At 38.5% G+C, this 12185-nt stretch overlaps 1 protein-coding gene across 1 annotated transcript; it reads right to left on the bottom strand.

Annotated features, from left to right (window-relative positions):
- Positions 1-2577: 2577 nt before the first annotated feature.
- On the bottom strand, positions 2578-11451 carry PTGS2 (prostaglandin-endoperoxide synthase 2). The gene is made up of 10 exons (XM_079107843.1): positions 11244-11451; positions 9901-10017; positions 9646-9789; positions 8827-8970; positions 8245-8426; positions 7516-7599; positions 7150-7396; positions 6528-6814; positions 5904-6051; positions 2578-5772 (listed from the first exon to the last, which is right to left on the bottom strand). The coding sequence occupies exons 1-10, from the start codon at positions 11293-11295 to the stop codon at positions 5363-5365; spliced, it is 1815 nt and encodes a 604-aa protein (XP_078963969.1). The 5' UTR covers positions 11296-11451; the 3' UTR covers positions 2578-5362.
- Positions 11452-12185: the final 734 nt, after the last annotated feature.

The following is a 12185-nucleotide window of genomic DNA, read 5'->3' as shown; positions in this document are numbered from 1 at the left end:
AAGTAAACACAAAACAAGGAGCATCAGATAGAAAGACACGGTATGAAGGGACACGGCCTTCGTAGCTGCTTTAGTTTGGGGTGACTGGAGAAGGCCTGTCTGGAGAGGAACTTGGAACTGAGATTTCAATGCTGAGAAGGATATAGCCAGGTAAAAGCAGGCAGAAAAACAAATTTCTGGGTGGGGGCAACATCTTGAGAATGGATGCTAGTGAGCAAATCACAAGGAAGGCAATGTGACAAGAATAAGGATCAAGGTGGTCCTGGGGCTTGGAGGTGCTTTCTCATTTACAAAACTTGAGTTGAAAATTAATTGCCAATATAACCATATCGAGAGACAGTGGAGCCTCTGAAGAGGTTTTTGGATCATGGGTCTCTACCCCCATGAGGGGGTTAATTCAGACTCCCCTCCAAGATTGAGTTTGGTTTTGGGACATACCCCTGTCTTTTTGCACAAGCCCCCTCACCCTTCTACTGTTCCACGAGTTGACATAGTGTGAGTTACTCACCAGAAGCCAGATAAATACCAGTGACATGGTTTTGGATGTCTCAGCCTCCAGAACCAAGAACCAAATGACCCAGTCTCAGGAATTCTGTTACAGCAACAGAAATGAACTAAGGCAGATAGGGAATCAAAGTAGATGAGATCAGATATGTAGACAGGGGATTGATTACTGAGATTCTACTATGATCAGAGAAGTTTATCCTTGTCTTTTGTGTAGTAGGAAGCCACTGGAAGATTTTTAAACATAGAAGAGCCAAGATCTGATTTCTGTTTAAAAAAGATTATGCTTGCCAGGCATTGTGGTGCATGCTTATAATCCCAATGATTCTGGAAGCTGAGGCAGGAGGATTGCAAATTTGAGGCCAGTCTTAGCAACTTAGTGAGATACTGTGTCAAAATAAAAAATAATAAGGACTGGGATGTAGGTCGGTGGTATAGTGCCTCTGAGTTCTATCCATAGTACAGTGAAAAACAAAATCAGAAATAAAAATCACCCAAGAAGAATAGTCCCACTACTAAAGGGGAAGGTTTTGGACAGAGAATAGTTGAGAGAGCACTGATTAAGAGACTACAAACTAACTAGGTTGATAGTAGTGGAACTGGAGAAAAAATGATAAATTTAGGATTTGCTTGTAGGCTATAGTCAACAGGATTGCTGCTGCTGCTGGATTGGCCATGGCAGGGAAGAAAGTCTTTTGCTTAAAAACGAGGAGATCGTGGGATCTTCAGCTTTGGATAATTATTATTTGGAGAATATGGTCTGGAAAGGCAGAGATGTAAAACAAAGCGATTAAATTTATGAATTCAAGTGAAGAAGCTGTCCATGCACAGTTAGACATTGGTCCTGGAGACTTAAATATGGGAGTGATTATTATTTTAGGTTATGAACTTGGATGTGATTAATCTGGAAGAATGCAAAGTAGAAAGGGAGCCAGGCACTTCAACTTGTAGTAGAGTTCGAGCTTAAAACCAAACCAGACAAACATGACCGAGCAGTAGCACTCTGTGAAGGTGGAGGAAGACCAGGAAAACATCACATCATGAAACCAAGAAAAAAAATCCATAAAAAGTAGACATTTGGAGATGAATGCGGTGGCGCACCCCTGTGATCCCAGTGACTCGAGGGGCTAAGGCAGGAGGCTTGCTTGCAAGTTCAAAGCCAGGCTCAGCAACTTAGCAAGACTGTAAGCAACTCAGTGAGACCCTGTCTCAAAATAAACTATAAAAAGGACTGGGGATGTGGCTCTGTGGTTAAACACCCCTGGGTTCAATCCCAAGTACCACTACTGAGAAGTCAAATAAGAAACTTAAGAACAGTGGCTAAAATTTAGCAAATTGTGCCAATGAAGTGCAACAGAGGGGGAGTCAACAGGGAGCAGTGGAATCTGAGATGTACAAGGAAGGAAATGAAGAGATGAAAAGGGTCATAAATAATGAAGCGGAGAAGTTGATGGATTTGTAGCTTCAGTGAAATCGGTGACTTAGATGTCAGAGTGTGAGTGTGATAGTAGGTGAGCTGGAAGAGTTGGTAGTAATGAAGATTTTGGGGTGGTGTGTAATGAAATGATAGGATCAAAGTATATGTGACTGTGGAAAATTGGGGTGGGAGGAGGCCTCGATAGGATGGAGGAGGCCAGGGAAGAGAGGCCGGGTAAGATTTTAAACATGTGGTCCATCTAGATATTGAAACCACCAAGACATCAAAAGTAAGAGCGCAAAGGAAGCTACAGTGCAGGATATCAACGTTTTGCCCAATGGAGTCTAATCTCTTCCTTTTTGAATTTCCTTTTTATTTTGCATCTCCTTGGTAACATTTGTCTTATTCTTTGCCTTTTGTGGCTTTTGTTTTCCTCTTCTAGAATATGCAATGAAAACATACTTGTTGCTTTCCTCCAACAGCACAAAGCACATTTCAACACAGGTTTTCGATGAATAAGACAAAATAAATCATGACTCTAGGGGCCTCTACGTGACTGAGGACAGAACCACTCAGTAAGGGCCAGCGAGTTTCCAATAAAGCACAAGACAACGATGAAGCATCGGGCTTTAGAAAAATCATGTGCTATACAAAGGTACAGAAACAGTCAAATTTTATTTTCAGAAAAGATTTTCTGTTCTTAAATAGTACAAAAATAAACAGTCATTTGTCTCAAGACATAGTTTACATAACTTAACTTAAATACATGTTTGTCTAAGGCACTTAAACATTCACATACAACTCTTAATTTTCAGGTACAATCAGCAGGTTGATGTTAGTTAATAATCAAGTTGGTTTGTCCCCCTACAAAACAAAAACAAAAACAAAAACAAAAACCCAAATCCCAGAAGTTAGCAGTTTATAAGCTTTTCAAAGACGAATATCCTCAAAATGTTTTAAGCAAAAAAATCCTAAAAATTTTTCCTGAGTGATTTCTCTTTAATGACATTTATTTTTCTTTCCTAAGAGACACTTTTTTTTTCAGTTATTTACACAAATATTGATGCTAGCTGTAATTGGTGCTTGATTTAAAAATACTGAAACCACTGTTCTTTGTACAGAATATCTTCAATAAATAATGGTTGAATGGTTTAATGAGGCAACCACAGTTCCTTCAAAATTGTATAAAAGACCCATCTTTTTGGCATATTCAAATTAATGAGGCAATGTTTTCTGTGGTTTGATGTATACATAAACCCTAAAGACAGAAGTTCTAACCTTAAATATCTTAATATACCAGAGTTAGGTTCCTGAAAATGTACTCACAAATATTACTTAAATCCAATCATTTATAAAATTCAGAGAGGTAATCACAAAATAATATATTGATTCTGACATAATGAAAAACATCAAATAACGGCAGCCTTAAACAGTTGATAATAATAACATTCTAATTAAACATAAATAATAATCCTCAATAAATTAATATACAGTACCATAAAATGTCAGCTGACACTGAGATGTGGAAAAATATTGTTGTCATCATTATTACTTTTACTATTAATGCTCAAAACTACTTACTGGTTTTTTTATTTTTAAAAAAGAAAAGACATTCATTAGAACAGAAAAATAACTTCCTTCCTGTGGAGAATGCCTTACAGTTCTAAGGTACTACCCTCTTTGCAGGGTTCTTGGTTACAGATGGTTAAAATTATAAATAACAAGACTCTTTTCTTTTATTCCTACCAAGAGCAGCTAAGTAGTAGTCCTGAGCTGAGGTTTTCCTGAAATGTGCAAAAGTTCAAGTAAGAAAATATTAGAGTTCAAAGATAGAAGATCTCTGATCTGAAAAACTAGGAAAACAAAATAGAAGAAAAAAGAATCAGAGAAGTTACTTTTAATAGAGTGGCTACCAGAAAAAAAAAAAAAAAAAAAAAAAAAATCTAAGGACCAGCATGCAGAGCCAGTCTTGATTCAAATGCCCATATTTAACTGACTTATTGAGATTCTGATAAAATCAATGTGTGAATTGGATCTAAATATTTTGAAGAGGATTTTGATGAGGCTACTACATTTTGTACTGTGATATCCACTGCTTAATCACACTGTGCAAAGAAAACCTAAGAAAATAGATCATTGTCCAAGTCCAGCTTGGCACTTCATTAACCTCAAAGCAAAATCTGTTGAGTACCAGCTCTGTAGTATAGAAGGACAGAATAAATTCTCCTTCAAAAGTTTAAACCCAAATTTAAATTTGAATTTGATCTTCCTTTTTATTGGTTATTAAATTTAATCAATTTATTTATTTGTGGTATTGGGGATTGAATTTAGGGATACTCTACCACTAAGTGTCACCCCCAGCCCTTTTTGTCTTGTAACTTGAGACAGGGTCTCACTAAATTGCTCAGTTTGGCCTAGATCCTTTGCCTCAGTCTCCCAAGTCCTGAGATTACAGGTGTGTACCATCATGCCCAGATGTTATTGCTTATTTTAAATATATAATCTTTCTGCTATAGATTTAATATGCTATTGTTCATATAAACACATCCTAGAATCTCTTTATAAAATATTATTTTAAGATGGAACTGGAGTGACTCGACCAACTTAACAAATGGTATTTTGATTTAAAATGAAGTTGTAATAGTCACAGTAAATAAACTTTCGCTCCTAGTGAAAAACCAAAACCTGATACATTTAGCATTTTGATTTAAAAGGAGGTTGCAGCGGTCATATTAGATTTTTACTCCTAGTGAAGAAGTAAAATCTCTCACACAATATTTTAACCAGTAACTATAATTTTCTTTTGGAGATTTAAATCTGATGGCTTCTTCTATTGATATGGATACAAGTTTAACAAATTTAGCAAATGAACCATTAGAAGGGATTCTGCCCATGGGTTTAGATTCAAATTATCATTTCAAGGCTGCTTTAAAAAGACATGAAATGACTGTAATGTCTGTTTTAAATATTCATCTAAAAATGCACTTGTACCCTTTTTGTTTCTTTGATGACAGATTAATATCCAAAAGTTCTTTAAAATTCCACAACCCTCAATTCTCTAATGCAGCACGGAAGACAGACCGAAAATAAGGCAGTGTAGAAACCTGCAGCATTGTTATCTTGTGTTAAGTGTTCAAACACCTTGGCTTTAGTTCTTATTAAAACATGATACACATTGAAATTCAAGTAAAAAAGTGTCAAAAGTCACTTCCCATTGTTTTCTACAAGAATGAATTGTTTCCCCCTTTAAGTTGAAGAAAACACATCTTTTTAAGGTAGTGACACAGAAATTTCCACCAGTGTGACCCCTTCCTCTGTAATAAGAGTACTGCCGCCTTCTGCTACAGAAGATGTAAAGTAACATAAGGCGTTTAATATAAATATTAAATAATTAAGTTAAAAGGAATGGTCCATAAATAAATAAATATGATCAATAGACTTCTACAGTTCTGTTGCGCGCCCTTTCAGTAGTACTGTGGGGTTGAGGTCCTCTAGTCTGGAGTGAGAAGCACTTGCATTAATGGTGACTGTCTTGGTAAGCTGTGGGTCCTGAACACTGAATGTGACCAAGGGGCAGCCCTTCACATTGCGGCAGATGAGGGACTGAATTGAAGCAGTGTTGATGATCTTAAAGCCCACTTCTCCTCCAAAAGTGCTCGGCTTCCAGTAGTGAGGAGAACATATAGGATTCCCCAAAAGTCCTTTCAAGGAGAACGGTGCCCCGAGTTCCACCATGGTCTCACCAAAGATGGCGTCTGGACGAGGCTTTTCCACCAGGAGGGCAGGATACAGCTCCATGGCGTCAATGTCACCATAGAGGGCTTCTAACTCTGCGGCCATGTCCTTCTCTCCTGGGAGAGTGAAGAAGAGAGAAATAGACCCAATGTAAAACTTGAAGAATTTCACCCGTTCAGTTTGCTTTCAACTCCCCTGTTGTTTCCAGAGACCCTTGATTCTTTTAAGAGTCTAGAAAATTGTTTACCTGTAAGTTCTTCAAATGATCTGTAGGGCTTCAGGTTGAAGCGTTTGCGGTACTCATTGAGAGACTGGTATTTCATCTGTCTGCTATGGTCAATTGAGGCCTTTGCCACTGTTTGTACTGCAGATGGAACATTCCTACCACCAGCAACCTGTGCAAAATGAATTAAATTATCAAACATTTTTAGGCATATTTACTCCTTTTGCTTTAAAAGTGTTCTTTAGGTAGAGAGTAGATAAGTGAAATAAACTATTTTTATCTCTTGGAAAGATGCTTATATACATTTTGATAGCAGCTATGCTCAAGATTCAAAGGGACAGTAGTCTAGAACTAATTTGCCTTTTAAAGTTATACAAAGGAAGCTGATATTCAAGTCATATTTATTTTTTTATAATCAGTAAGATTATATAAAGGTTTGAAGATATTTTTAAGGTGTGGGTATGTATTATTAATTTCTTGACAACTGTATGCTAAAGCTTTAGATGTCAAATTCAGGCTTCTTATTTGAAGAAAATAATTTTAGTAGTAAAATAATTGATTATTCCTTTACTAACTTCAAGAAAAATAATTTAGGTGGCAGAAATTCTAAAGTCACTGACCATGCTTTTGTTTTTCAGTAATGCTTACCCTGCCTGCAATTTGTCTGGTGAATGACTCCACAAACTGGGTAAGTCCATGTTCCAGTAATATAGAGTTGTTGTAGAGAAACTGTTGATAGTTGTACTCCTGGTCATCAATCTGAAAGGTGTCAGGCAGTAGGGGATGCCAGTGATAGAGTGTGTTAAACTCAGAAGCAATACGGTTTTGGTACTGGAATTGCTGGTTGAAAAGTAGCTCTGGGTCAAATTTCAGTTTGAAGTGATAGCCGCTCAAGTGCTGGACGTAGTCTTCAATCACTATCTTAATGGTCTCCCCTATTTGCGCAAAACAAAGAATTAAAAACCTTAACTCTTTCTGCTCACAAACTTTTAAGCAACTGATAAGTAATTGTTAATTCGCTATTCTTCGCTTTTTTATTAATATTAAATCAAAGGTAAAAAAAGGTAAAAAAAAATAAAAAATTAAAAAAAATCAAAGGTAGTTATATTAACAAGCATGCTCAATGTATGCAATTAACAGTGTGTGTTTTTCCATTTACAACATTCCTTTGGAATTACTCCTGCCCCATGGCAAATGTAAAAATAAACTAGTTACTCTTCCCCAGAATAACTAGTTACTCTTACTAGTGAGATCATTTTCTCTTGCTCACCTATCAATATTAGCCTGCTTGTCTGGAACAATCGCTCATCATCCCACTCTGGATGTTCTTCTTTAAGCACATCGCACACTCGGTTATGTTCTCGCAGCCAGATTGTGGCATACATCATCAGACCAGGCACCAGCCCGAAGACCTCCTGCCCCACAGCAAAACGCAGGTGTTCAGGGATGTGAGGCGGGTATATCATCTCCACCTGCGTGTCTTTGACTGTGGGAGGATACACCTCTCCACCAATCACCTGCAAACAAGAATGAACATTAATAAGAGTTTTAAAACTTATTTTTTTATCACTAGAGATTTTAAAATAGAAGTGTTGGTGGTGAGTCATAACCATCTTAGTAGTCAAAGGGCACATACCTGATATTTCAGTTTTCCATCCTTGAAGAGACGTAGCTTATGCTGTCTATCTAGAGTTTCACCATAAATATGACTTAGGTCCACCTAGAAAATTATGGAAAATTTTCAATTTGCTGCTGTTTAACAATCTTATATAACTTTAATATAATTTATCATTAAATAATTTGACCATTTAATTATCTTTAAAATTTCAATAAAGCAAATTTTTCATAATCACAAAATATTAAATTTATTTATCCACTAAAGCTACCAGCCCGTGTCTTATGTTTAAAGGTATTAGTACCCCATATTGACCTTAAGAATGTTATATGCTTCACTATAATCATATGGTATTTCTAAAAATAACATTGAAAACGAGGGCTGGGGTTGAATCTAGGTGGTAGAGTGCCTGTTTACTATCAAGCACAAACCCCTGGGTTCCATCCCTAGCACTGCAGAAAAAATTTCCTAGAAAGTAAACTGATACAAAATTCTTGTTTTAGAAGACATGACATTTGGCAGGGCTAAAATCTGAAAATATGTAAGAATAAACTGCAAATTAAAAAGTCCATTTTTGTATGTGTGTGTCTGAGTATATACTTTCACTACACCAGTAAAGTAAAATGGAATAGAAAACTCTATTAAGGTTTTTATAGACTTTTTATAAAATGAGGGTGAATAACTTGATATGGTAAAAATGTCAGTATTATCAGTATTATCTGCTACAATTCTGAGTTAACTCCATCTTACCCCGTGGCCCAGTCCTGTGGTGAAAGCTGGCCCTCGCTTTTGATCTGTCTTGAAAAACTGATGGGTGAAGTGCTGGGCAAAGAAAGCAAACATCATGTTCGTGCCTTGGGGGTCAGGGATGAACTTTCTTCTTAGAAGAACTTTTTCTAGAACTACTTTAGAATCAGGAAGCTCCTTCTTCCCTGAAAAATGAATACAGCTAAGATAAAAATCCATCTGCATCTTAAAGGAAGACAATGACTGTCACTTTGAAGACATTCATCACTTACAGGGTACATCCAATTGTCAAGAGGACCCTAGTATCAAGGAACATTCTAAGATATTGGGGAACAACTTCTTAAATAATTTTCTCTACTTTAATTAGCATTAATTTGATTTTAATAACAATTTAAAATTAGGACATTATACCAAAATGCTCATTTAATTTTAAGTTTATACAGATTCATATTTTTTTTTAAAAGTTCTATGGGTAGCCACATAAAGGGAAAAAACTATCTGTTGTTAATAAATGGAAGTTTAAATTTTCTAGGTAGCAACCCAAGTCTATGATTAATGCATCCATAACCATTTCTTCTCACCCACCTTTCACACCCATGGGCGTTGGGCAATCATCTGCCACAGGAGGAAGGGCTCTGGTATAGTAGGAGAGATTCGAGAAGGCCTCCCAGTTTTTGTAGCCGTAGTGCACATTATAAGTTGGTGGACTGTCAATCAAATGTGATCTGGCTGAAAGTTAAGGAAAAAAACTGTTTTATTGGTCCCCACATGCACAACAAATCAATGTTCATTTTTGTTGCAAAATGTGGAAAGTAGTACAGAGATTGAATTCAGTTCCAACAAGTTATTATAAAAATGATTCTTTCCATGTACACACGCTTTACACAGAGTATTACGCTCTGGCAATCTTTATTTCGCCAGTAGATTTCAACTCTCTGCTCAAGAGGCCTATAACAGGAATAGTTGTGCATGGCACTACTTTAGAATTATGGAAAATTTTCTTTCTGAACCAAATCCAAATTAACCTCCTATGTGAATATTCAGAACACTTCTATGTCCTATGTACATCCAATAAACAAGCGAACCATACTTCCTTGCAAACTGGTCAAAACAGTAAAAGTTAAGGGGATGCAGGCTTCTGAGTAGAACCCACTATAGGACAGAACCGTATAAACTAGATGGGACTAAATATCAATATTTCTGGCCTTAAAGAAGACGAACTGAAAAGTTACATTTAAAGTCATTTTGACAAGGTTGGAAATACGTTATTAGATTGGACTTAGTAGTCTACATTATTATATTTTAATTTGTTCTAATTAGTTATACATGACAGTAATCTACATTATTATAAAGTATATTTTTCTTTGAGGAAGCTGAAAATCTTAGAAAGAGACTTGTACTTACACGTCAGCACATATTTCATGATTGAATTTCGCAGAAAGGGAATGTTATTGATAATGTTCCAGACCCCCTTGAAGTGGGTAAGTATGTAGTGCACTGTGTTTGGAGTGGGCTTCAGAAGTAGCTTTATTCTTGTCAAAAGTTCAGCTGTGAGAAGAGAGCAAAAAGGAGGGAGAAATGAGGCTTATCATAAGATATGAACCTATAAGATTTCTGTCTGTAACCCCAATCCAAATAAAGAAGCAAGAGCAAACTTACGTGTTGAACAATTTTCACCGTAGAATCCTGTCCGGGTGCAGTCGCACTTATACTGGTCAAATCCTGTGCTCATACATACACCTTGGTTTTGGCATGGGTTGGAACAGCAAGGATTTGCTATAATACAAAAGTAAGAACAACAGAACAGAAATCATTCTTCAGTGTCTTAATTTTGACTAAAATGTTTCATTTTTTAACTATGGGGTATCTTTGCATTAATAAATTCAAGAAATAAAAAATCATGGAATACAATTTTTAAACCCTCCTCATAGAATGGTTATGCTAGAAATACTAATTTATTATGCTAAGTAAGAGTATAATAGACTACTCAACTTGATAATTCACATTACTAAGGTGTTTTATATTAACCTTTTAGACTTTCAAATTAGTTTTTTTAAAAAGTTAAAACAGCACTTTCAAATTGATTGGATCTAGTACATTAATTAGTAGTAGTAGTACCATGGATGGAACCCGGGGATGCTTACCACTGAGCCACCTCCCCAGCCTGTTTTTATTTTGAGACAGGGTCTCACTAAGTTGCTTACAACCTCGCTAATGGCTTTGAACTTGCGAGCATCCTGCCTCAGCCTCCTGACCCTCTAGGATACGCCTAGCTAAGTTAATTCAAATTTAGGAAACGTTTCAAAGTCAAAACAGCTTTTATTTTTCAAATATTTTGCTTATTTTAAAAACATAATCTGAGCTTCCCTAGGGCTGGAAAGCACTGATGAGAGTATTGAAACAATGAGTTGGCCCTTCCTGCGGTGCAGTGGTGCGCACCTGTAACCCCAGGGGCTCCAGAGGCTGAGGAAGGAGGAATTCAAATTCTAAATAGCCTTAGCAATTTAGCGGGACCCTGCCTCAAAAAATTAATTAATTAATTAATTAATTAATTAATTAATTAATTAATTAATTAATTAAAATTTAAAAAAAAAGAAGCCGGGGGATTTGATGTGGCTCAGTGGTTAAGCTGCCCTGGGAGCAATCATCCCTGGTTAAAAACGGAAACAAAACAAAACAGAAAACAAAAGCGACAACCAAAACCTACAATGACCACTATTTGGTCACAAAAGGTGCCACGCACATACATTTCACACGTATCCATCAGAGTCTGTCTTAGAATGACAACCTGCAAATTAGGATCGCTGTTCCAATCCAGCAGGTGAGGTGAGAGTTAAGTAACTGGTCCACGGGATCAGACCGGGTGGCAAAACGGGATACCCTCCAGATCTTTTGGACGAGCTCAAAGTCACCCAGCCGGTCTGTTCAGGAGTGGGCGTGCGGGGATGGGGCGAGGCCTGAGCGGTAGCAGCCTGGGTGCGGGCGCTGCGCGGGGTACTCACCTGCGTGGCCGAGCGCCAGGGCGGCGCTGAGCAGCAGAGCGCACAGGAGCATCGCGGCGGCGGCGGGCGGAGCGCGGGGCGGAGCGCGGCGGTCTGGTCTGCAGCTTTTGGCGGTGGCCCTCGGGGAGGCGCAGCGGCTGAGTTCCTGGGAGTACCGACGCTCAAGGCTCAAGTCGTTTGACAACTGAATGCCGGTGGAGAGGACCTTCCTTTTATGCCTGCCAACCAAGCCCACGTGACGTCAGACTTCCCGCCGCCTTCCCTTACTCCCACCTCCTCACCAGTGTTTTCCCCTCTGCACTTAAAATTTAAGTTGCGTAAACCCGGGTGGAGGCTGGGCTTTTACTCACGCACATGAAAAGATCGGAAATCCGCGGAGCTGCCCCTCCACCGCCCCAAGGTGGGTGCAAAGCGAACTGTCCCCTCTCGTCCTAGATTCTTTCCATCTCGCTGGCGTCCTCGGCCCCCCGGGTGTGGGCCACATTCCTTTCCTTCTTTCCGGTCTTGGACTGAGCGCTTCCCAGAGCGGTGCCCAGACCATTGGCCTTGGACGGGATGCCCGAGCCAGAGCAGGACGCAGCTTCCCCTGGGGAACCCGTGCGCCGAAGCCCCAGAGCGCAGGGAATCCCGTCACGCGCCGCCGCCCCCTGTCGAGGTCTCCAGTCTTTGCGAGGCTGTCGCAGTGGGGACAGCCTGGGGCGAGTTAGTCTAAGAAGGGATGACCTGTCTTATGTCACTTACAGACGGCGCTTAACCTCTGGTTTGTGGAGCACATTCATAACGTACCTTTTTATTTTTTATTATGTTGAATAAAATGTAATCGCAAGACTCAGTGTCCACAGCTCTAATTTGTACCTAAATTTCTTTTAAAATAAGCGTTCTCTGTACCCCACCCTTTGCTTCTTGAAAAGAGGGGAGAAAGGGTAAAATTTTCACTCCTCC

The sequence above is a fragment of the Sciurus vulgaris genome (genome assembly GCF_902686455.1).
Source record: "Sciurus vulgaris genome assembly, chromosome: 12".
Classification (NCBI taxonomy): Eukaryota; Metazoa; Chordata; class Mammalia; order Rodentia; family Sciuridae; genus Sciurus; species Sciurus vulgaris.
The sequence above is the reverse complement of the archived record's forward strand: the minus strand, read 5'-3'. Positions and strand labels throughout refer to the sequence as shown.